The sequence below is a fragment of the Pezoporus flaviventris genome, unplaced genomic scaffold, assembly GCF_033815535.1.
Source record: "Pezoporus flaviventris isolate CSIRO_AGI_PZ_B2104156 unplaced genomic scaffold, CSIRO_AGI_Pfla_v1 ptg000138l, whole genome shotgun sequence".
Taxonomy (NCBI): Eukaryota; Metazoa; Chordata; class Aves; order Psittaciformes; family Psittacidae; genus Pezoporus; species Pezoporus flaviventris.
Genome location: NW_026892686.1, coordinates 259,032 through 285,291, shown reverse-complemented (window position 1 = coordinate 285,291; position 26,260 = coordinate 259,032). Strand labels below are relative to the sequence as shown.

Here is a 26,260-nt window from a genome sequence, read left to right as displayed (position 1 = left end):
GCCTTAGCAAACTGCTGCCTGCTCCAAAGAGCAAGTTACAGATGCTCGAAGCATGAAAAGTCCAACATTGAGCCATTTGACTTCCACGCTTTAACTACTTCATGCATCTATTTCATACTGAAGCATCAGCTCCACCTCCAAAGTGATCAGGCAGCTTCAGAATAGATTGTGTTAGACAAGCTGAATTCTGCTGTCACGGTGGTGTTAGCTATGAGTTATGCTATCTGGTTTCCTGTGTGGGTTTGCAAACGTGCCAGATGAGAGCAACAGGGTTGTGAGTTCTTCCAGCTAAATGGATCTCATACACCTCACAGAGGGACCAGACACTCGGGGTCTAATTTGCTTCTCTTACTTTGGTTCCTCTGTAGAGGAAACTTCTTTCCAAGCTGCCTCCACAGAAGCACATCAGTTCCTTAACCACTGCTCCACTGTAGCTTCCAGCAGCAGTGTTTAATTAAGCTGCATGAGCAGACCTGCTAAATACCACCAAATATAGGTAACCATTGAATCATGGAATGGTTTGGGTTGGAAGGAACATTAAAGCTCATCTCAGTCTCCCCTCTGGCAGGTTAAAGCCATTCCCCTTGGCCTGTCCCTACAGGCCCTTGTCCCAAGCCCCTCTCCAGGTTTCCTGCAGCCCCTTCAGGCACTGGAGCTGCTCTCAGGTCTCCCCTTCAGGAGCCTTCTCTTGTCCAGGCTGACCCAGCCCAGCTCTCTCAGCCTGGCTCCAGAGCAGAGCTGCTCCAACCCAACAGACCTGACCTGACTTCATACTTAACCCAACAGGACACACAGAGATGCTCTTTACAGGCAAGTTTCTCATCTTCTGTACCTGTCCCCTCCACTGCTCAAGCTCACCTAGTCACATCCTTGCTGTCAGTCACAGCACACACCACCACCATAGCTCCTCATCCCATACAATTGCTCCCTTCACAGCCAACACACTTGAAGATCCAGCACGTTTTCCAAGCGCAGGATCAGACAAACCACAGATCCAAAGCACTCACTGAGGGTAAGGGTGTCGTTGATCCTGAAGCTGCAGAGCACCCTGTCAACGTTGCGGGCATGTCGAAATCCGTTCCCTCTCACAACCACCTGGAACGACTCTGGAGCAAGAGAGACAGTGCGTTATCGATCCATGGAGAGGCAAAGAGTGGTCACCTAGACAAGGTGTCTACGTCACCAGTTTTCACTTGGTCTCCTCAGCTGAAATATGCAGTTTAATAAGTTTTAAGTTTAAACATAGTAAAGAATGGACCTTCCACTCCCTCCCTGCCCAAACTCAACCTTTAGCAACAGGCAATAACACACAACACAAGCATTTGAACTGAGAACATTGAGCTTCAGCGACACTGAGCTTCCCCCTCCCCAGGCTGGCATTTTAAATAGCAGGAAGGTTTGGGTGAAGAAAGGTAAAAGTATCTTTCCACAGAAAGGAAAACCATCTCCCAGTGACAGATCATCTGGAGAGGTTCAAGGGCAGCTTTGGGTAACTCAGTCTTGTAGCAGTTGCCATGAGTTTGGCCGCATCCTGCCCTGTGAGCCTGTACCATGACCAGGAGTCCTTGATGGGGCTCGTTTCCATGCAGTTACAGGGGATTTCATTCCATCAGCTTCCTGGTGCCTGGACAAACCAGAGTGTGGGCATTTCCCCAAGTCTTCCTCTTTGCTGCTTCTCCATATCCGCTCCACAAGGTCTAATGCAGAAGGCATCAAGGATGGTCCCCTACACCTGAGCACTGAACTGCGCGGTCCTTTCTGGAGCAAGCATCCCTGAGCAATGAGATCACCTCCTCACAAGTCTGACAGCGCCCTCCTATCCCTTGTTATCCCAGCTCCTTGAACCTAACACTGGGGAAGCTTTACAAGCTTCCTGCCACCACCAGCAGTACGACTGCCTCGCAAGGAAGCATCGCTTTCAGATGTTGAAGCAGGGCCACGGACCCAGACAAGTTCTGGACACAAGGACTACAAACCCAGCGAAGGAAGCAGCCCCCTCAATTCCTGTTGTGGGAATTACCATCTTGGAGAGGCACTCCGATAATCCCCACTGATGTTTGGCTGGTGGCTGTGGCTTGAACACACAACGTTTCGCCTCCCGAGACAACGCAGGAGCGACCACAGCGCATCCAACACTGCCCTTGGTTTGATGGTTCCCAGGAGCAAGAAGGAACCGAGTTTCTGCAGACTCAAAGCTTTCCCTTTGCACTTCACAGCCCCCAGCATCTTTCATCTCCCCGAAGGACTCGCACACTGTACTTGTCAAGAAAAGCAGCTCTGCTCTGGAATCTGGGATCCCCTCCAGGTCCCACTCCTTTACAGCCAAGTTGCAAATCATCCCAGCACTCCCAGCCAGGGAAGCTGCTGCTGCCTCACAGGCCCATTGTGTGAGAGCACTTGGGAAGGACGGGGGAGACAAGCTCTGTTCTGGAGTGTGGGGGCTGATGAATGCCTAAGAGAAATCACAGGAGCCTCAACTGCTGGGGAATGAGCTCAAGCCCAGTGGAAAAGCAGAGCGTCGGGGATGTCTGATTAACCACGGGGATCCTGTCTCTGCTTGAGACTGAAAGGAGCAGATGCAGCACGGGCTGAACGAGACAGACTGGTTTGCCTGAAACACACTGAGCAAAACTGTCAAATTCAAGCCTTTGCACCAAGAAAAGCAGCAGATTTAGCACCGGTTGATGGGTTCCTTTTGCACTCGCCAGCGATCGGAGATGGAGTATTGTTTGCAGTTCTGGTGTCCTCAACGTGAAAAGGACATGGAGCTGTTGGAACAAGTCCAGAGGAGGCCATGAGGATGCTCAGGGGCTGGAGCAGCTCCCATATGAAGAGAGGCTGAGAACATGGGGCTGTTCAGCCTGGAGAAGAGAAGCTGTGTGGAGACCTCAGAGCAGCCTTCCAGTGTCTGAAGGGGGCTACAAGGATGCTGGGGAGGGACTCTTCATAGGGACTGTAGTGATAGGACAAGGAGTAATGGGTTAAAACTGAAACTGGGGAAGTTCAGATTGGATCTAAGGAGGAAATTCTTTCCTGTGAGGGTGCTGAGGCACTGGAATGGGCTGCCCAGGGAGGTTGTGAATGCTCCATCCCTGGCAGTGTTCAAGGCCAGGTTGGACAGAGCCTTGGGTGCCATGGTTTAGTGTGAGGTGTCCCTGCCCATGGCAGGGGTGTTGGAACTGGATGATCTTAAGGTCCCTTCCAACCTGAACTATTCTATGATTCTATAGACCCAAAGTGTGTTTTAGGCAACATGACCACTAGGGCTCAGCAGATACTTACCCCCTGCACATATACTGGAAGGTTCTGCTGCCAGGATTTCTATACAGGATTTCTTCAGGATCTAAAAAACAGGCAACATGTCAGGAAGTCTCTTGGACTTGTTCTATAGCAGCACACAGCAAAGCGTGAGCGCTTGTTCTCATGCAAATGCCTAACTCGACATTGCACTTTGCATTCGTGCCACAATTATGCCACCTTAGTGGCACTTTAACCCACCAGCCACGTGTCATTACTCTTCCACAGCAAGCTCCTGCTATGGAGGAAGGCAGCAGATGCTCTCCAGGATCCCAGTACATATTGGTGTTTGTCTGTGGTACGAGCTACTCTGCAGACTATGATCCTCAGCAAGTCAAGTGCGCACTGAAGGGTTAGTGAGGCAGTGCCATTGCCCTACCTTTGCAGTCACACCTCCCTCTCCTAAATGATTCTGGAGCCCAGAACTCCAAATAAAACAGCACAGGTTTAAGCTGAGCTGTTTGCATTCAAACATCCTATGAATAGCTGCATAGCCACTTCCCACACCTCAGTGTAGGGGCTCCAACTTCATCAGGTGTTAACCTGACCTATGAGAGCATACCCGAGTGCATCCTCAAAGATTTCAAATCAAGGTGTATGGACAAATGCTCTTCGCTAAAGCCAAACTCGTATTGAGCTGTATGTCATGGTAGGGTTGGCACTGCTCTTAACCATGTCACATGTCGACAGTGATTTACACAAGTACTTCAGCATCAGGCCTGGCATGGTGCTTGCAGGCACTCTGGAGCTGGGTACTCTCTATTCCCACATGGTGCTAGAATGGCTCAAGCTGTTTGTATGCAGCAGCCTTTCCCCTGCACTGAACACCAAGTCCAGCTCTTCACTGTTCCCACTCAGCAAACTGGTGCCAGTGTCTATAAACCCCTGTGAGAGCAACAACCAAGAGCTGTGATGTTCAGTGCTGGGCTGAGCAGCCCCCAGACGAGGCAATGCTAAGCAAGATTTAGGTCAGCTCCAAGAGGCAAGTAAATGTCAGCCAAGCATCATGACTCAAATCCAACACCGAAAGTATTTTCCCAACTTTAAATTGAAACATCTGTAAGGAACGAGCAGCAACCAACAGCATCAGTTCAGCGAGGAAAAGATAATCTCTGATTTCTCCGCAATCACAGCTCTTGAATCAATCAGACTCAAATACCTGATAGCAGGCGGTGCAGACAGAGCCGTGATTTAGTTATTTTCTACTTTTAAACAAGGGTTTGATTTACTCAGAAGCAGGGTGGGGAGAGATGGAAGGAGTACCAAGGGACTGAAGGAAGCAGGGCTGCTGGAGCTGCTGGCAGCCGAACAAGCGAGGAGGGAGGATTTGCAGGAACAAGGTTATACAGGAACTGTCAAGTGGAAAAAGAGAGAAAGTCAACAGTTGAGACCAGAAGAATTTGAAAGGCAGAAGAATAAAGAGGGCTGTAAGAACACTTCCGAAGTACCCATCCGTAGTTACCCATCCCTCCATCTCCCGTCAGTCCTCTGCCACCCCCTGCCCTTGCTCATTCCAGGTTCTGCTCCTCTGAAATACCAGCAGTTTTCAACCAAAGTGCCAGGACTAACGAGCACAACCAAGAGTTGAGGTTTTTCCAGCATTTTTCCACTCCACTGAAAAACATCTCCTTTAAGAAGAGAAGCTTTTCACATTTCCCCCAATTCTCCCTTAGATTCCCTTCCCCTCTTCCTCAGCACCCACAAACATGTTAATAATGATTTCTTCTCCTTCATGTCACAATGAAATGGGAGAGAAGCAGACAAATGAGAACAAATGCATGAAAAATACCATCAATACATCCATTCTTTGAACAATCAAGCAAAACCTGACATGATTGAGCTTGAAATTCATGGCTTGCACTCAACCCTTTGCACACACATATGCTGTAAGTCAGCTTGGACACAGGGTGCAATAGCAGGTGGCTATGATGGTGCAGAGCTCCCTTCCAGCCCAACCCAATCCATTTCCACGACTATAAAAAAGCTTTTTACAGTGCTCACTGCAATATGTACTTTGCTTTAGAATAAGCTTCCAATGCTCCAACCATTGGAGCACCCAGCCTAAGGTGAAAATCAGGCAACGGTGGTTATTGCACAAGAATTCCTTCATGTCTCTTCCTCATCACAAACACATTCAGAAAGGACTTCAATGCATTCAGCAAGGAGGATTTCATCCCTTCTCCTGTTTCCTAGGGGCTACACAGCCTTGTGTGGGCTAAAGATGCACTTCATTCACTATAGCCTGGCTCCCCAGGAAAGGGAAATGACATGCAGGAGTGGGGATGCAGTCCCTCAGCTGAGCACTACTCCAAGGGGACACAAGGGAGAGCAGACTCCGTATCCTCACTTCCATAGGGAGAGCCACAACAGCTCTGATTCACTCAGGAAGTAATTGCAGCTTGCTTTGGCACCCAGGCAAGAAAGGCATCACCCATGGTGAGGAAGCATCCCACTGTCCTGAGCAGTGCATGCTTAGTGAGGAGCTCAGATTCCCAAACCCATCTCCTGGATGCTGGAAGCTCCCATCTGGAATTCTGCTCCACAAGCAGGCAGACAATAAGCTCACACAGCAGCTGCATATTTCTTGTAAAGGTTTTTTCCACCAAATTTGGGAATTCTGGTTAGCCGACAGGATGCTGAAGTTCAATAGAAGGTCACTGCCCCATCACTGTTAGTGTGAGTGACCTGCAGGCTGAGGCTGGGTACTCATTATCACATCTGGTTAATTACTACATAACCATGGCTCTTACCAGTTACAAACAGGAATTGTTTATGAAGTGTTTCCTGCCCAATGATATCTGCATGAGCTCAGCAAGATAAATCTATTTAAGTCCTTTTTAAAGATGCATTTAAGGTAAGGAAGAAGTAGAAGGCGCGATCATAAGCTGCTAAAAGTAATGAGAAACAATATAGGGTTAAGCCTGGGGTTCATCCTGTGCTTGAGATGGGTAAGGCAGCTACCCAAGGGAAGAGGCTGGAGCTGGTGACTTGCTCTTCAGGTGCCCAGGCCCCACATCCCTTCCCCTTGACTTTCCCAACTGCCTGACAGGAGGATGGAGCCAGGAGGGGCTGGGCTCTGCTCCCAAGGAGCAAGGGATGGGACAAGAGGAAACGGCCTCAAGCTGCCCCAGGGCAGGTTTAGATGGAGCTGAGGAGCAATTCCTGCCCCAGAGGGTGCTCAGGCATTGGAACAGGCTGCCCAGGGCAGGGCTGGAGTCACCGTCCCTGCAAGTGTTCACACATCCTCAGTGCCATGGGTCAGTGGTGGCCTTGGCAGGGCTGGGAATGGTGACCAGGTCTGAGCAGCTCACTCAGGATGAGCACAGAAAAGCATCCCCACGTTTCTTATGCTTCATCTATCAAATGCTCACAGGTTATCCCATTATACATATCTGGTTTTCATGGCAAAGCAATATTTCATAAATCATAGAATCATAGAATATCACTTCAGTTCTTCCTGTTGTTTTCAGCTTGCGGCAATCATGGAATCCTAGAATGGGTTGGGTTGGAAGTGATCTTAAAGCTCACCTAGTTCCAACCCCCTGCCGTTAACACCCATTTGTCAGGAGGCTGAGAGTAGAAAGCAGAGTTTGGGGGATTTTGGCTCAGGAGATGAGCAATGCAGCACAACCATCGGGACAGAAGGATGCTGTCCGAGCAGGAAAACCAAAGAGTGCTCTCATCCTTCATACAGAAGGTGCTCTAACAGAGCCCTGCTGTCCTGGGCTGTGCAGCTATTTGATGATCTGTCCCCTTGTGCCTAAGCCCATTCAGTCAGTTACTGCCCACAAAGATAACATTTGGGCTCAGAGGTCCCTTTACTGGGACCTATTGATAAACTCGACCTGGAAGCAGCAATATTAACACAGATAAAGCTGAGTTTCTTTGGCATGTGTAAGTGATTTACTAGCAGTCAGCAAGTCCTTGTGAACATGGGAAAGCTAAACCCTTAACTATGCAAGCCAGACTAACATGCAGATACAGGAGCTCAAATACTTACAGAGTCTATGATGCCCTGAAGGGCTTCGAAGCCATCGTTCACTGGGAAGACGTGGTCTCTGCTGTCGGCAATTCTGGCCAGCTGACACGGTGGGGAAAGGGAATCAAAGAGAAATGCAAAGAATGAGGTGAATGAGCCAGCAGGCAGCAAAGTGAGGCCTCTCCAGACCCAGCCACTGGCAAGGCAAAACCCCAAATACCCCAGGTGTCTGTGCTGGTGTGTTGTAGCTTTGTCAGGCATTGAAAAGCTTCTCTTTAGCCTGATTGAGTTTAGAAAGCTCTGTATCAGGCATCAGAAAAGGCTTCTCTTAGCTCTGAAGACAAACAAAGTGGGTTTTACCAATACCCAGAGCCTAATGGTCTTTAGTGCAAAACCCATCTCCCACCTGACTGCCACCAGCCAGCACAGTGACTCCCCAACCAGAACAGCCCCAGCATCAACCTGACAGGCCACTACTGCAGCAAACACTTCAGCACACACCATTTAAACCAGGGAACTGAGCAAAATGGCTCAGTGTTTTCCCATAAAGAGAAGACTAATGCAAACCATACCCTATCTGGAGATAGAGGCCTGGTTCACCTTTCCTGCCAGGACAGATTTGACTGTTTGTCAAGGGGCAACCATCAGAGCCAAGAAGAAGAGAGCAGGGACCTAACAGAAGGTATTTTCCAAGTGGAGGGAAGAAGGTAGCAAAAGAGCATCTGGAAACCTACACGACAAGGAAGGGGTGGTAAGATGAGGAGAGCCAGGACATTAGCAGTGAAGAGCTACATGCAGGTTCACTTGTGAGCAGCATGCTAAGGGTTAAGCAGAAAGAGAAGTAATGAGGTCTCCATGCATCTGCTGGAGCAGAACCAAGGTCTGGACCTGCCAGGCCAGGGTTTGTTATAGTAATTCTCTCCCATGGCAGAGGTAACAGCAACCCAGCAGGCTCCTGGCGTTTCCTGTGCGCTGCAAAGGGGAGGCAGCCACACATTCCTCCATCAATCCCTCTGGCTCCCTCTTCTCAAGCAAAGCACCAAAGTGCCAGCTCCTGGTTTTGCATCCAGAGGAATGCTCCAGGCAGCCTTCCCCTGCAGCTTTGCTGTGGCTGGGATACAGCAGCTTCTGTAAAGCAGGATGTTTGCAGGTTCCTCAGCTCATTCCCCATAGTCTTTCTTCTTGGGCAATTCAGGCAGTGCCATCTAATTCCAGTTGGTTTCTTCAGCACCGAAATGGCTTTGAGGTCTGCTCTTCAGATCCAGTCTCTTTGCCCTTTTTATTCCCTCTTTGCTTTTCTATGGCTTACCCTGGTTTTGATTCAAAGGAGGTTGTTCTAAACCAGATTTGGTTTGACTCCTCCTTGAACCGCTGTGAGCCTGGAAGAGCTCTATTCCGGAACTATTCCAGCACTTAGGGGCTGTACAAGTGTCCCACTCAAGCTAGAAAAACAATGGCAACCGTTACACTTGGTGTGAACACAATTCATGGACACACCAACATTCATACGGTAAATTGAGAAGTCAGGCTACCAAATAGGAAACCACTAAAGTCTTGATGTCACTAATAAAGCTGCTTGCTTTTTATAGCATAGTTTTCCCAGGGAAGAAAAGCTGGACTGGAACTGAAGCGTCCTACGGCAACATCTCAAGTTGATGGGGAAAAAACAGTCCTCACGACCTCCTCCTGCCTACAGCCGCAGCCAGGCTGATTTGCTGCTCTCTGATTGTCTTTACCTCTGCTTTTCTCACTGTTAGGAAGAGTCACAGTGACATGCAGAGGGACAGTCCTCCACATAGGGATATAGAGAGAGAAAGGGGCTTAAACCCAACAACCCGACCAAGAGACCATTTGAGGAGCACTGGATGTGTTCAACACGCAGCTCTGCAGGGAACAGGAGGCATCATTTACCTGGGTCTCGTTGAAGTCTTTCACACCGACGCAATACACTGTTGCTCCCAGGTCGCGCGAGCGGTTAGCCTGAAACAAGGAAAGGAGGATGATCCGGATGCAAATGGGATGGGAGCAGGTTTCCGACAGGTCTGCATCATGTAGTTGCGAAAAGAAGAGCAAGCTAGGCTATTTCATTGCTAGGCAGGTGAAGGTGCATTTACCATTCAGAAAGCAACTGTTGTGAACGCCCTTGCCTGCATGAGTATGAAGTGGTTTAATCACATTTCATTAGAACAGGGGCACTTACACCAAAACCCCAGTCCCAGGAGCGATGGCAGCGAGTCACATTACATCAGAACACCGTAGTAGTTCAAGTTGTTCAACAGCAAAGTGCTCTATGAGAAAAGCATCATTCCAGTTTTACACTGAGCAGCTTAAACCCAAAGAACTAAAGCAACTCCCAGTGTAAGAGCCAAGATCGGGATCTGCATTCTGCTCCCTGACTGCTCCTCTCCAAACCGAATGCAACATTCCCATCTAAGGAGCACCGAGGTGAAGTTGTGGCACTAGAGAAAAGGTTTCCCTTCATTTCTGCCTTCCAAGCAGCAAGCCCAGACATTGCTCTGGCTAAGAACACGTAAGACACTTACCTCCCTCTCAGAGTAGAAAAACAGGTCTTCATGGAGCTCTCCATCTGTCAGTGCAATGATGACACTTGCAGTTCTGTAACCTAAAGACACAAACTTCCTTAGCCCCTTGGGTTTGAGTAGTATTTGTTACGCTACCATAGAAAGCATCCTGCTAGTGACTTCCTAGTGCACTGAAAGGGCCACCAAGTGGCCACCAAGCCCATGTCCTTACTAGCCATGAATTGCTGCATGCTCTTTCACTCACCTGCCTTCAGTATCAGTTTTATACCGCCCTCCTTTGATGTGTCAATGAGTTTTAATTGACACCCTCGTAACTATTGCACTCTTGCAGACCAGTAGATTAGACTGCAGCCATCAAACCCCAATGCAAAGCGTTCCTAGTTATTCCCTGATTTTATCGATGCTGTCAATTCAATAAATCCAGAGATGATGTTTTTTTCAGCTTGTGATAAAAAGCTGACTCGGGATTTTAACAGATAAATGGGAAAATGGCCTAAAATCCTCAACACTCCTATGCAACTGATTTCAGCAGCAAAACCTTGCAGCCTCCCTTTTGCACTGATTACAGCTTGGGGTTTTCAAGGTGTGTTAGGTTACACCAGAATCAGTTCCATTTCTGACAACAGTCCTGCTACGGATCGGAGGGAGCTCTGTAGGTACCTCTGCACAAACACTGCCATGGAAAGGTAAAGGCTGAACGCATCCAGGTGTGTAAATCATCAACCTTTACACCCCTGAAACCATCTCTGCGGTTTTCCTGTGCCTTTACAAACTGTTGCTGAAGAGATGAAACATCCCAACAAGGAGCTGGGAGCAGAGATCTGATCCCTACTTGTCCTGGGGCTACTTAGAAATCCCCAATGATAAATAAGGTGGTAATGAAGCAATGGGAAGTTGAGCACTTGACAAGCAATGAGCAACACATAGGGTCAAGTGTCAGGCTCTTTCTGTAGGAAACAGGAAATCAAGCACTTCTTGTGCCAACTTCTGGCCTCCAGAGGTGCCTTTCTCCATCCACTGACTACTGCAGGAGCCTCTGGACCCACTGCAGGTGATAGAAACACTTCTTAGAGTGAAGCAAGGACAAATACACAGGCCAGCATTCAGCCTTGAGGACCCAGTTGTCCACTGCTTCTTGCATATAATGGCCATCTGTTTACTTGTACTCTATACGTCAGCATTTAAAAGCATTATCAACCCCAAATCGAATTGTTTGAGCTACCTATTCCATCCTGCTGCAGTCAGGTGAGTCCCAAAGCTCTGTGGACTTAGTCTCTACTGCATCTGATTCCTGAATGGCCCTGCAAAACCCTTAGCACTGGCTTTGTACTGAACCATCTGCTTGCCTACCTTTTGCTTTCCAAGAAGAAACCTTTGTAGCTCTAGTTCAGGCTTTCTCTGTTAATTGCAAGGAAGGACAGACCAAACCTTTCTGCAGTTGTCTGCACTTCAAACTGGGTTTCATAACTGCTCATAACAAAACCACTTTTACCTGCCAGCATCTCCCCAAACTCACGTTTCAGAAGGAAGAAGAAATGGTTACCTGAGTCCTCAAGCACAAAGAGCAACATAAAGTACCATACTGGGTAAGAATAGGTACCTTCACTTAGCTGGCTTCTTGCTTTTGGCCTGACACACATTCATTCCAGCTCTGGATCCTTAAAGCTCCAACTGTTCCTTTTCAGGAACAACTACCTTAAATAGCAATATTCCTGTAGGAACAGGAGCCACCCCCACCTCTCCCACAGTAAAGCTGCATTTCAACTGTATTCATCAGTCAGAAAGAGAAAAAACAATAATCAATGTATCAAGAAAGTCTCTCACCATGAACATTTTCATAGTAAATCTGTTCACTTGCCTGAAATTAAATCAGAATATTATTAGCAATAAAGGAATGATAATACTTTGTGGGCACACATGCACCAGAAAGAAGGAGAAGATGGCAGTGAGGATGCCAGGCCTGCACATAGCCTCTGCTTTCAGAGGTAGCTGCTTCACAGAGCAAGTTTCTTGCCTATAGTCAAACCAACCCTAAGGCCCTTGGCCAACAATAATACAGTCTCCTGCTATTCTGCTATGGGAAAATCCCATTCACCTCCCTCCTTAGGAAGCATCCTAGGTCCAAATATTCCCCAGCAGCTCTAGATTCAACTCCTCTGATTGCAAACAAACCAACCTCAGAAAGATATTGTCTACGATATGTCATTTGGTCTATGCACAAGGGCACTGCACATGGTAGAAGGGCAAACGCTTCAGTGTGCATCAGTTCTAAATCACAGTGGTTCACTCTGAACATTCCTGGCTTAGGGATTTCATGACTACTCAGAATTTAAATCTCTTTCTCTTTTTGGACTCCTCCTGGAGAGTTTCTGAAGTCACCAAGCTCTGGGGTTGGGTTTTGGACCCCTGGTTGGGAGCCAGCATCTCTGTCAGATCAGTTGACTTTGTTGTGTCCTTCCAATAGGCAGCCAGTTCCCCAGTCCTCCCATATGTAGTGGAGTGGGAGATGGGGGCCAGGAGCTCAGGTTTAAATAAACTCTGAGCTTGTTAAATGACTCTGAAGGAGAAGGTAAGAACAGGCAGTCACTTCTGTGCAGCATTACTTGGCCACCAAGTTAGAACCATGGCCTTAGCCCTCACCCAGCTCTATGAAGCCTACTAACAGCCCCCATGCAGGACTCCAGACTTTCCACTCCTCCTGACCATGGTTCTGTAGGGACTGCAATGCCAAAGCCTTCTGAAAAGGCAGCTTCCCCATAAAGGATGGAGGCAATAAGAGAAGCTAAGGAGCAGGGTTTGCAGATCCCTTGTGCCAGTTCCAGCCCTGAATGCCAACACTTCAGTGTACCTGCTGTACCTAGGAAAGGGGAACAGCCCCACTCCCCTCCCAGAGGACCATTAACCAGATCCCAAGGAGCACCCGGACACAGCTGAGAGGCACTGGGCATGCATGTGGTTACCCTTTCAAATCCCTCATGCATGTACGTGTCGCCTCCCGGGAGGACTTTCTGCAGCTCTTCCAGCCCTTGGCGGATCTGTTCCCTGGAATGAAGGCAGATCACACGTATCAGGAGCTGGGATCCAGGCACAGGAGGCATGCATGGCAGAGCCGGGTACAGAGAGGGGGGAAAAGGAGTTAGCTCAGTGCTTATCCAGTTATCCAGGCTAAGGTAATGTCTCAGTAGATGCCTTCCTAAGGAGGTGGAAAACAGCAGTGGTGCTCCCAGGGCTCCCACAGCATCCCCAAGGTCAGGTTCCATGCATTTCTTTCTAATATTCCCTATGTCACTCTGGACAAGCCTCTGGAGCACAAGACTTGCTCATGGCTCCCTTCCCTCACACTTCCCGACTATACAAATGCCACCAACCCCAAACCAGCCTCCAACTCTGGTTTATTTGAATATCACACCTTCAGCCCCTGCTCAGACCAAGCTGAAGAATTAAAGCCTTTCCCAGTAGTTTATTACGATCCAGGGAATGCTTTCATTTCTTTAGGATTGCCAGGAAAATGACATGTAATTGCAGGCTCAATGGGGTGGGCACCCATTTGCTGGTCCACTGAGTTGCAGACATCAAACTCTGAAGCAAAGAACACGCCACACGTCTTTAATACTAAGATAAAGGGTTCTGAGCAAACTATACAAGCTTCATGGGCAATGGGTTAAGTCAGTGCTTGGAGGACCACTGATGCTGCAGCACTGAATGCCAGAAGCCAGTTTTGTCCCCGAATTTAACTACTCCAGCAAACCCAATCTGTGTGTTCACGTTCTCCCTCTCATGTTTGTGAGGCTGACTGCAGCAGCTCATTGACATTATCCACTCTATAGAGCAGTAACTCCCACAGGGGAAAGAGTATCTGGTTGCAATGGGTTATCGAGCTATCAGGAACCTATTCTGTACCTGTGATATCTCAAACTAGCCAGACCCCGAGCTGTGTATTAAAGGTGTGTAGGGGCAATATTTCCTCTGTTCAGCTACCTATGCACATACCCAGCCAAAGATGAACATAGAATCCAGAGCACTTCTTGCCATCAGAACTCTTCTGCAAAACACCCAGCAAAGACCTTTAAGATACATCACTGCAATGCCAAGAGATGCACTGAGGTTTTCCCAAGGGATGCTGAGCACCCTCAGTCTCCACATTCAGATGCCACTACTGCTGCTTGCCACTACTCCAGCTTCCTGCTTCAGAAAGGCCCACGTTAACTAAAGGACCAGCACGAAGCCCACACCTTGTTTGTCAGTCCCCCAGTAAAACCCAGCAGCTCTGCAGTCAATCGCTTTTAGACTAATAGCATACCAATATCCTGTTCCCATCAGCATTTCTGGATGAATATGAAATACATTTCCACATGGGAAACGCTTCAGTGTCATCACTTCCAGCCTGAACACACCAGAGACCCTTGCACTGAGCAGGAAGAAGCAGAGAACTGCTTTTCCTTTGGCATCAAGTTAGACAAGGGTCATTCTCTTTACACTTTGAGTTGCAGTAAGTGGCAGGAGCTGCTTGGGCTGCCTGGCTTTAATGACATATTCAAGGCTGGTATGTATGTGGACTGCTCTTTAGGAAGGCTGCCAGCTCCTTCTTCATTCCTCTATAGCAGCTGCTCTGGTATGCCATTTCCTAGACATCCAATATATAGAACACATGCTGGCTTAGAGAGTCTTCACATGTGTTCCATATATTCTTGCTCCACGTGGCAATGAAGTTAGCAGAGGAAGCAGGAGTGATTAAAGGAGCTCATGCAGCTCTCCTTGAAGTCAGAGAAGAAAGAAAACCCATCCCATAGGTTTTACTGGGATTAACTTGGGGATCTACATGCTTCAGGAATATGGCACTCAAACTGTCACTGCCAAAACTATCCACCCTTGCAATGTAACCTGAGCACGGCTGTCTATAACATACCTTAGGCCCTCTGTCATGGGAAAATGGGCTGGTGATTCAGACTATGAAACTGAGAGGCACAAAGGTGTCCCAACACTGCTCACAGCCCTGGAAATCACTGAGCAAGGAAAGGGAAGGAAGCTACAAGGACAGAAAAGCTGCTGTGCGCCTTAAACCTCTTCTTACCTGTCTTCTGTTAACCTCATTAGAATGGTCCCTCTCGTTGAAAACACAATGAAGGACATCCTCAGCTGAGGGCTGGAGAAGGAGAGGAAAAGGAGAGTTATTTTGAAGGCCCAGAGCTTAACACCAAACACGCAGGATGCTCTGAGGGCTATCAAGACTCGTTCAACAGGGTGAAAGATGCTTTGCCCTGGGCCTTCCTAGTCAAGGCAAACCATCAGGAAGATGTAAATAGCTCTTGCATCACGCTTGCTGAAGCAAGAAAAGCTCCAGCACATCCCGGGGTCACCATGGAGACAAAAGCAGGCTGATGGTGTTTACCACAACACATCCCACCCACTGGATTTCTCATCCAGCCTCAAGTCATTCAGTGCCTGAAAGCTATAGCCTCACGCCTGTCCCTGCAGACCCAGGCTGCTGTACTCGGGTTGTAGCCAGCCAAGAGGATTCCATCCCCATCATCTGATCCATGGGAGTCAGGCAGGGAAAATGGGAACAACTGGCTTATCTGCTCTTATTTCTGTGTGAATGCAGTCAGTGAGGAAGCAAGAGGAGCTCCTCTGTGTTCCCTGGTGCTATCCACGATAAGAGCATGGCCCCACTTCTTACCTGATGAACTTGCGGGCCAAATGCTCCACGAAATGATAGATTTCATTCCAGTGGTGCAGGACACTTCCCGACCTGGGGAAAGAGGACAGGAGATATCAGTGTAACGGCTGCTACTGCCTGATGGCTCCTTGCACATTGCCCAGCGAGGCAGTTGTTGTCTTGTTTAACACTGTCCATGTCGTGCCTTTAGAGAGATCTCAAACTGGCAATGCCATTTCAGGCTTAGCTTTGAAGAGCAGAATGATTCCCATTGGGGCAAGTGGTTGGGGCTACACTTGACAATAACACACAGCAGTTGCACAGACCTTTAGCATGACCTTAAGCTCACAAAGCCTATGTGAGTGAAGACCTGGCTCTCTCCGCTGTGGTTTAGATTAACTCCACCATCTCACACCATTCATAGAGTCACAGAATGGTTTGGGTTGGAAAGGACCTTAAGATCATCCAGTTCCAACCCCCTGCCATGGGCAAGGATGTCTCACACTAAACCATCTCACCCAAGGCTCTGTCCAACCTGGCCTTGAACACTGCCAGGGATGGAGCATTCACAACCTCCCTGGGCAACCCATTCCAGTGCCTCACCACCCTTACAATAAAGAACTTCTTCCTTAGATCCAACCTAAACTTCCCCTGTTTCAGTTTTAACCCATTACCCCTTGTCCTATCCCTACAGTCCCTAACGATGAGTCCCTCCCCAGCATCCCTATAGGCCCCCATTACACACAGCTTTTAGCTCAAGTGTATTTAGAGACCAAATGAAGTTGGAAGAACAGTTTAGGAACCTTCTCTAGTGCTTCCACTGGGCTGGAGAGCAGGGAAAGTGAAACACCTTCAACCACATCTCAACTGCTGTATCTAATCCTTGCACCCCTCAGCTAAAGGAGGACAAGCCATGGACCACAATGGGATTGGATTGTTCTTTATGTTGTAAGAACCAGGAGAGAATCAGGTTAATTAGAATCTTTCAGCACTAAATGCCCCTTCTGGCATCAACACTTTTGTGAACACCCAATATTAATACTGGGGGGGAAAAAAAACCTTCCTGGAGCTGGGAAATCAATGTGTCATCACTTTTTTAATTCATTGCATACAACTAACAACGTTTATAAGGAAATAACCACCAAAGCTCTGACAGAAACCCATTGAACTGCAGCCTGAGGAAGAAGAGATGAGCATTTGAGATGTTATTCTCCCCATTTGCAGTCTTTCAGTGCAAACCTCAGCCCATGGTACCTTAAGCTCTTCTTTCTCTATATGACCCAAATATGTGCAAAGACAACCTCCAGTGACATGCAATGGGGGCCCTTGCACAGGTACCAAAGCACATGGTCCATCTGGGAGAACAATGAACTCTCCATCACTCACTGCACAAAGGACTCATAGCAAATGCACCTCTTTAACCTCAGAGGCACTCCTGTGACTGCAAGGGACAGATTGCAGAGGAGACCTGTTCATAGACAAAGGTTAACAGTGCTGCATTGCTTCTTGGCTCTCCTTCCTTTCATCAGACCAGGACTTGAAATCATTACTTGTTCTCTATACAAACGTGTATCAGGGAGGACCAAAGCAACACTGAGCCTTGATAAACTCTTTAAACCACACAGACAGTGGGAAAACTGGGCTCTTGTAACAGATGAAAGGGACTTGCTCTCAAACACAAAACTAACTCCCACTGCACCCAACCTGAGAGATCAGAGACACACAGAGCTCAGCCCCAGGTGCAAGTCCCTCTCAGGTGTATGGAATAACTCTGAGACAGGCACTGCAGTCCCACCAACGCCACATAGCCCAAACAGGTCTGAGAACTGACCTGGGAAGTAAGTATTTATTGTCATTACATGGTGAGGCATAAAGGGAAACACTTGTTGTGGCCTTTCAGTTCTTAAAAGGAACCTATAAGAAAGACGGGGAGAGACTTTCAGCAGGGCCTGTTGTGACAGGAGGAGGGGGGATGGTTTTAAACTAAAGAGGGAGATTCAGGCTGTGCTATGATTCTATGGCTTTATAGCAGTGGTTACATAGGTCTCCAGAAGACACATGAAGCCAAGGCTTTACTAACCATAAACCAGTTACTACCTCCTCCAATGAAACGTGTACGTTGCTTTGGACCGTATATCTGCCTCTCATAAAAGAACACCTCATTGAGGTTTCACACATCTTCCGAACCATCCTTTATCAGACACGTGGAACCGAGACCCTTTCACAAGTATACCCAAACCACCCTTCCAGCCAGCAGGTAGGACAACCACACTACACTTCATGCTGTGGGGAAACTCAGCTTTCAGCCCCTGCGGCTGACCCCTCCTTGCAACCAGACACTGCCCTAGAAGCTCCATCAGCCTTTAAAAGGATGGTTATTTCTTCCCCTTTGAACTGAAGTTGATCATCCCATAGAATGACTATTGCAGCAGGGCAGCTGGAATGAGATGCAGGCATCAAGTATGTGGGTTGTCACATAAAACCCTGTCGTTTTCCATGGCTCTGGGAAGTCAGAAACCAGCATTTGCCAGGATAAAGCTGAACCCAAGAGCTCAGTTCAGGGCTGTGCCAGTCAACACGTCAATAGCACATCCTCCTCAAGTGTTTGTCTCTGTAACTGTTGCTCTGCTGGGCTTCAGTGGCTGGGTAAGCAGTGCTTTTAGTTCTTCACACAGTAAGCTTCATCTCCTGCTGCACCTCCTTCCCCTCCAGCATCCTCACCCTGGTTTCCCATCAACAGTCCCATCTTTATGCCCTCTGGATCAAAACTCCCCCTATCTGAAGTTACAGCTCTTTTTCCATGGAACCTTCCCAAACACCTCTTGGCACATAAAAGGAACAACCTGAAGTTCAAGAATGGTGAGCACCTATTTGAAGGACTGATATAACCATTGCTACCATCATCAAAACACACCCTCTCTACCCCACAAAAGGAGGATGATTCCTGCTTTCAGTTCCAAAGGCACTGAAGTGGGACAATTGGAATAGTCTACAACCCATTTGCTCCTCACCTCTACCAGAACAAGCTATAGAAGGGGCCCAAAATGAAGGCTCCCACTTTGCTGACCATAACAACTCCTTCTAGCACAGCAAGGTTTCCATCTATAACTTTCAGTCTACCTGCAGCCATCTAGTCAAGCCCAAGGGTATGGCTATAAATGCCCAGGTCTGCATTTAGAAAAAATACTCCCCCAATACATAAAGCATCTTCTGAAACACACTGCAGGCTTTTTAAAGTCTTCACTTGACCTAAAATAGATAGAAGCAATACAACTAACCTTCCTGCAGTCAGCAGAGAGTTCACAAAAGCACCATTGGCTCAGTTACTCACTGTGTTACTCAGAAGCCCTGCGATAGAAGACACTCGTCGCTTGTAAAGCCTCTCTTAAAGCAGGCCAAGAGCTCAGAGTGGGACAAGGATTTCTAAAGCCTAACTCTAAGATAATAAAAGCCAAATTTAAAATCATTATCTCTTCATATTCCCAGAGAGGAACACGATGATCAGCGAGCCAGCACTTTGCAGCTGAATGCTTGATGCTAGAAACGTGCAATGTAAGAAGAGGCTCATCATGAGGATGCCAAATTCTCCTGCTGGAGAAAAACCCAGTAAATGGAAATTAAGACTAAGTAAACCATTATGGCTTTGACAAGAGAATGAGATGTTCTGTGGTCAACTGTGCTGGCATTTTGCACATCTCGACTCCATGCAAGGCTGAGATTGACACTCCACATGGCTCCGTGCTTCCAGACTGACTAAACCCTGCCCTCCTGCAGGTGCTTTTCTCCTGCTCACTGTGACAAGATGCTCCAGAACCCAAAGCTGCAGCAACCCAAACTCCTTACGGTGTCTTGCACTGTTTAGACTGCTCATTCCCGAGCCTCTCATTGCACCTTCTTGGAGTCCCCATGCTTTTCTTTAATTCACAAACCAGAAGGAAACAGAATCAAGCCCACAAACTCTTCCACAAAGACTTCACAACAGTTCTGTGCCCTGCAGCTGATATAGATACATAAAGACGCCCAAATCAGAGACTGATGTTGATCCAAGTTCTTCTTATACTCACACAGCTTTGGGCTCACTTCAAGAAGCCTCAGAGCTGTCAGAGGTGGCATTGACCCAAGCAGTTTTGCAGCATCTTTTTATTGAGCTCTTTAAAAAGAACACAAATGAGGCAAAGAAGTGTTCTTTGTCTTTCCAAATACTTCAGGAGCAATTCAGAGACACTAAACAACACAAAGATGTTTGATTCTTTGAGGAAATGCTGCTGTGCTGTGCCACACTCAACGGCTCCTAAGAGATGCTGTCAAACTGGGTTGGGAGGTGCAGTTCAGAGCTGGATGAGCCTCTAAGCCCAGCTGCAGCCCAAGAGCTTTCTTCTCTTACTGACTGGCAGTGGACACATCTAAACACAACTGATGGACAAGTAACCATGAGTGGATTTACATCTCAAGCAGTGGATACAGTGCGGAGTGCTGCAGGCACACACGTGGTCCTGGGTGGAAGGCACCTCCTGCCCTTCCCTTTACCAACCTTAGATTCCCCACTGGCTAAAATCATATCCACAGGTCCTGACAGGCAGGGATTTCACAGAGTCACTCAGCTCCTTGCAATTGCTGCCCACAGCATTGCGAGTTCATTCACTCCTTCAGGCAACAAGCAAGGAGATACAAGAATGAGCAGGCTTCTCCACCCTGCCCTGCTAGCACCCTGAGCCCTCAGCCTCCCTATGCTTGCAATGGCCACCATCCAAACACAACGCAAATGTTGCTCTGGAATCGGGCTGTGAATCCAGGAAAACAGCCAAGAAATCACTGACTGGGTCAATGAAGATCAGGAATGAGTTTGAGTCTATTCCTGCAGACACTCGATTTTACCATTACCTACTAAAGGCTTGTATTTCTTTAGGTTCGAGCAGGTGGAATATCACTCTGCTCTGTAAGGGTCCTGGGGTTAGCTCTGCCGAGGGCTCACATTTCCCATAGGAAGAGTCACTAGGACCAGAAGCAGTTCACACAGGTCAGCCTCCATGTCTGATGATGCCATGTCTGTCTGCTCTCCATCCCACCCTGGCCCCTATGGCCTTCTACACCGAGTGTAAATCTGGACTTAGTCCCACTTAAGTCCTGGTAACTCCAGCTACGCAAGCTAGACTCAAACCCCAACCAATAGCCTCCCTAGAGCAGGAGTTTCACTTCAATACAAGTGGTTAAATCCAGGTCAGCTGTCTGGCTGAGCAATGAAGGGATCATAGGAAACAGCTTGGATTACTCGCTTCATCTGGCCAAGGATCTTTCAGAGCCAAGTTTTCCTTCACACATGCGAGTTTTCTGCACATGGATATAAATGCCCACAGTAGGCAAGAGCACAGGAAGGAGCACCTCTGACATGGAGTGGATACAGCCACAGCTTACTGAGAACACATCCTCATTGCTATTCCTTCCTCCCTACCTGCAGCTAAATTCATCTGGGAGCTGCCTCTAAATGGTCCACTGAGTTAGAGGGTGACAGCAACGGACACCCAGGGCTGGGTCATATCTTCATTAATGACTTGCATGGATGATGTTTCTGCAATATCAGCGTCAGCAAACCCCAAATGTTTGGGTTTTATCAGCCTCTTCCTTCTTCACAAAGGCCCGTATCTTATCTTGCATCCAGGCTGCACCATCTTCTGCCCTCTGTTTTGCTACCGTGGGTCTATGGGAGCCTCGGTGCATGAAGCCCCTCAGCAGCACAGGAACACAAAAGGCTGTGGCTGTGCCATCTAGGACCAGCTCTCAGCAATTCTCCCAAGGTAAGCCAGCCTCACCTTCCACAGCATCTTGGTACAGCCTCCACTGCGAGATGCTCAGCACCCTGTGGGACTAGATCCCGTGTGTAACCTCAATAGCATACAACTGCACTCCAAATAGCACCCAGTTGAGTTGTAGCCCTACCTCCCTTTGCTTTTTCTGCAGCCAAAGCACAAGAGAAATGGATTCATCCAGTCTTAACCCACAGGAAGACAGCTCCTTCAGCAAAACTGCATCCTCTGGGGTGTCTTTGCATCACTTCTGGAGCATAACTCTGCCAGGCTGAGGTCCCATGGTTACAGTGTGAGAAGCTCCTCTGCTGCTTCCTAAGCTGGGTGAGAGCTCTTGGAAGTGATAACAGACATTCAAGTGCACACAGGAGGCTACTGTCCCCAGACAAGCCTGTCTGGCATCATTCGAGCTCTGCTGGTGTTTGACACAGGCTGCAGAGCTTAACGGGATTACTCCTGAACAGCTGAATCCTGGATTTGCTTCTCCTTCGTGACCATAAGAAATGGGAGATTGGATTCAGCCCCCCTGAGGAGGGAGTCCCATCTCCAGCTGCCTGCAGACAGCCAGAGGAAACCCAGGTTGCTTGGACCAGCAGGTTTGCTTAAGGAGAGCATCGCAGGAAGTTAGAGCATCCCTGGATGAGGACAGCCCATTACACGTGCCCCTTCCCCATGGGTTACACGTTCACGTTGAGGGAGCTTCCTGCAGCCAGATGTGCTTCAAGAGCCAGTGCTGGGCCAAGGACCGAGCCCAGCGCAGCAGCTGGAGCACATCCTGCAGCAGCAAATGCACAGGGCACTACATGGACTTGAGGAGTCACTAAATCCATGAGGCAGAAGGGCTCCAGCACTGGTGGCTTCCAGGGCTGTGTTTGTTGTTTTTATTACTCCTTCAATCCCAGCAAGTAGGTTGCTCAATGCTTTAAATGGCTTTCATCCACCACCCAGACTCGCGTTTCATGCCTGGGAAGCTCAGTCTCTCCTGCCCCAGTGCCCTCTATCACTTTTAATCGTTTTGAGTCACTTTTAGAGCTATTTCAAAGTGAGCCCTGAGCCTATTACTTCATAGTTTGCCTGAAGGCCTCTATAGGCATCACCTCACTGCATCCAGGACTTCTGAAATCAGCCTCTAGACAACTGGAAGGTGCGAAACCCAGGCTAAAGAGTGCTCAGGTTGTTTAGAACTTCAGCTGAGCCTTGAGGAACGACAGAGGTTTAAAGGTAAAGGATATGGGATAACCTATTCCACCACAGAAAGTCCCCATCAGCCTCCTCACAGGCTGAACAGCCAGGCCCGTGGCATATTGTTCTCATGAGTAACTTAAGCACTGTAACTCTCCTCCAAATCCCATTAGAGACCAAGGAAACTTTTGCATCAGTTCCTGTTCGTTTCTGCACCAGAAAAAAAAAAATCCCAGAAATGGAAAACCTGCAATTCTCAAGGCAGGATTGTTTGCTGGATACCTGAATGCATACACTGGGGTAAGCCTGCCTGCTTTAAAGCTTGTGCCAAGCCTCCTATTTCCACCCAAATAACCCCTTAAGCAAGGCTAGAAAGTGATGGCTTTTAGAAAGAGGACAGCCCAGCTCTGGAAACCAGTGCCCGTTAAAACTGCATGGGCTCCCAGGTGTAACACAGACGTCCATCAGATGTGAGAGAGCCTCCAATCCTGCTTCAAGTGCCAGAGAAACAGCACTTGAAGGACGAGCCATGCTCTGGCTTTGTTTGTTGATGTGGAGCAATGGGAGTATTCCAACTAATGGCTGAGCAGCCAAAGCAACACAATGCACTAGGCAGTTAGATCTTGCCGCTGAAGAAAGCGATAAGACTCAAAGCCTTAGGACAAGCGGCACGTTTCAATAGCCACTGTCTTGGTCTGACTTTTTACCCAGTATTTTGTAACAAAGCGTGATGGAATTCCAAGTCTTTTATACTAAGGGAATGTGGGAGCTACTGCAAGACACTCCAGAGGATCAGAATGAGTGCTTTGGCAGCTTGCAACTACTTTCCTGTGTCTGAAATTCATGGTTAATAATGTCAGTACCATGGCTCTGGCATAGACATTCTCCAGTATTCCCAATCCCCTGGTGAAAAAGAACTCTTCTTAATCCAGAAAATGAGGAGGATCACTGTAGCTAGTACTGGCCTAGTCTTTCTTTTTGTCCGTTGCTGTATTGGCTTTCCAAAGCTCAGCACATTTCTATTCCATATTGCTCCATCTGGAATGTGAAGGCCTGTAAAGAGGCAAACTTGCCAGTGCCAAGAAGATGGTGCCATCAGAACCGGTGATGAAAAAAGCGAGGTAGGAAGTTATCTTCGGTATAAACAGTTAAACAGTCAGAATATGCAATTGATTAACAGGAAACAAAGAGAATGTGACTCAGCAGAGCAAATAAAGGTCTCTTTAAATAGGGCTGTTTTCCATCACAATGGCCAAAGCCAGACCCTTTCAAAGGGAAGAAGTCGACTCTCAGAGCCAGTTGTTACCTGAAAGTTGCTGCTTTAGAGGTTAGGGAAGAGCGTACGGAGCTCGGGAGCAAGTGGAACAGGATCAGACCTCCAGGCAGGAGCACTGCCTCCACCTTTTCAGCTATAGAAGTAACGCCTGCAACGATAGCACCCACTTCCAGGAGTGCCTCAACCTCCTCTGGCCATCGGGAAACCCGAGGGCACCATGGAGCTGCCCTTTTCCCAACCACTCTTTCAAGCACTCAACAAAGCTTCGTTACCAGCCCCAGCAACACTGAAAACAAAGTCCAATGGCATTATAAACCAGACCGACCCAAGCAACAAACCCAAAGCCCAGAGCAGCAATTGGGAGTCTGGCAGGTCCCTCGGGGACACAGTGACTTCCACAAGCCCGAATCCAAGGAAAACCCCTCGGGATCGGTATATGCCGTCCCAGTGCATGCAGAGGAGAAAGATTTCCTTGCAAACAAAGTAGAACTCACTTACTTGTCTAGAATGAAGTACAAATCAAATCCCCCGTAACAGGCAGGACCCCCGTTCTCTCGCTTTCCACCTTGTCCATCGCAAGCCAGCATAAACGTTGCAAGGAAGAGCCATTTGAAGCCGGATCTCAAGATGCTTCGCTTTGCAATGGCCATTGTATCCAGAGAGGAGGAGAAAAAGAACTCTCTTCTTCCCGGGCTCCTTTATTTCGCAGGTCTCTGCACAAAAGCCATCCACCGCCCTCTTAAAAGCGTCTTTTATCCCTTAAAGCTCCACTCGCGGCAGTTGTCCTCGGGAATGGCGAGGCTTTCCCGTTGTTCCCCCTCGCACTCCTGGTCCTGGGTCTCAGGTTTCAAGATGCACAATGCTGGATTCCACTTTGTTTTACTTAAAGGGGCTGGAGCCTCCCTCGGAGCGGCACCAGCGCTGTGCAAAAGGAGCAGCAGCCTTCTGGCAAAACCCGGCTTTGTCACACGCTCCAGGCAGCACAGGCAGGGTTTGAGGGTGTTCTCCCCCCCATCCTCGATTATTGTTGTTATTAGGAAGGATGGGGAGGTTTGGTTTTCAGGAGGGAAAAAGAGCTCTGAGAATGCCACCTCGTGGTGGGAGCTCGGGCTGAGCATCCCGAGCGCACCATCACCTACGGGCCAGCTTTAGGGGCGAGCATAAAAACGACCATGCAGGGATGTGTGTGGTGACGGCTTTGTTTCTCACATAGGCAACATCTGAGATTTAAAGGACCAACAGCTCCGGGAGGGGTGAGCAATAAGGGATCTGATTGCATACAGCAGTTAACAGTTAAGCTCCAGCTGATGCCCTCAGTGTATGAATAGGTCAAGGTCAGCTTGGATTGGGTTTAGAGCAAGCTGCTCTAGTGGAAGGTGTCCCTGCCCGTGACAGGAGGTTGGAACTGGATGAGCTTTAAGGTCCCTTCCAACCCAAACCATTCTATGATCATCTACTCACTGCTATGTGTCCTATGGGACCTTTTCTGAAACCCACAGCATGGCAGAAGGCAGCTCTGTCAGTTTGGGGTACCTGTGGGGTGCCTGACAGGGGAGGTGTAGGCCCTGACAGTGTCCTGTAGGTTCTGTGAGAGCTCACTTGGGTGTCTTTGATGGGGGGACAACCTTTGCCTCGCAAAGTCTGACCTGTGTAATGGCTTCTGTTCCCTAGTTTTCATGGCCCTTCAGGAAGCTGTTACAGCATCTGCATGGGTAATCGAGCAGTAACAAATTGCCTGCAGTGCCCAGTGTTATTATCACAAACATATTATCACTGCACAGGAGCTATTTCCCTATTGTCAGTGTAGACATGTCCTTAAATTCACTGCCTGTATCCTCAGGTTGTGTAATGCACCCAGCAGAGCTACTGTGATCTACACGGTGTAGGACAACAGGCTTTGGCTGTTCAGTTCCCACTTCAATTGCACAACGTACAACTCGAGGCTGTCACCCAGTGGCCAAGGAAGCTTTTTTCCTTCCCTGGATCGCTCCAAGTTTTCAAGGGATCCAGAATTCATAGAATCATAGAATAGTTAGGGTTGGAAAGGACCTTAAGATCCCCCAGTTCCAACCCCCAATCATCCAGTTCCAACCCCCAATTCCAAAATTCATTTGTCTCTTACTTCTATCTGACTCTGCCCTGCTTTGATTTCACTTCCCCCTGCTGCAGCATGTAAAGCTGTGCTGCCTTATTCCCCTGGTGATCAGTTTGTTGCAGCAGCTTTTTCACTCTGTGTATGTACATAACTCCCTCCTGAAGAGCAGTAGTCTGTGAACAGTTGAAAACCCATTGCTTGTAATGCACCAACCAGGAGAAAACATGGGGTAGGGAATAATTTTACCATAACCTAAGAAGGCCACAGCATTGCTTTCCAGGTCTTGGGTTTCAATCTCTGCCTAGGAGCAAGGGGTGCAGTAAATGAGCTTTGGTTAGAGCTGTAGGCACAGTGCTGTGTAATAAAGCTACACGCTTCTCAAAGCCTTCCCTCCTCTACTCAGTGTTGAGTGTGTATTGCTTGTGTTTGCC

At 48.3% G+C, this 26,260-nt stretch overlaps 1 protein-coding gene across 1 annotated transcript in view; it reads right to left on the bottom strand.

Annotated features, from left to right (window-relative positions):
- The window catches only part of ANTXR1 (ANTXR cell adhesion molecule 1), a 77,076-nt gene extending 52,412 nt beyond the window's left edge, over positions 1-24,664 (bottom strand). Inside the window, exons 1-10 of the mRNA XM_061478995.1 lie at positions 24,233-24,664; positions 15,497-15,568; positions 14,891-14,962; positions 12,780-12,861; positions 11,644-11,677; positions 9,820-9,899; positions 9,188-9,256; positions 7,298-7,378; positions 3,283-3,343; positions 1,008-1,106 (exon numbers count right to left, since the gene is read on the bottom strand). Coding sequence (XP_061334979.1) covers positions 1,008-1,106; positions 3,283-3,343; positions 7,298-7,378; positions 9,188-9,256; positions 9,820-9,899; positions 11,644-11,677; positions 12,780-12,861; positions 14,891-14,962; positions 15,497-15,568; positions 24,233-24,384 — 802 coding nt within the window. The 5' untranslated portion in view covers positions 24,385-24,664. The remainder of the gene's footprint in view (positions 1-1,007; positions 1,107-3,282; positions 3,344-7,297; positions 7,379-9,187; positions 9,257-9,819; positions 9,900-11,643; positions 11,678-12,779; positions 12,862-14,890; positions 14,963-15,496; positions 15,569-24,232) is intronic.
- Between the last annotated feature and the right edge of the window lie 1,596 nt (positions 24,665-26,260).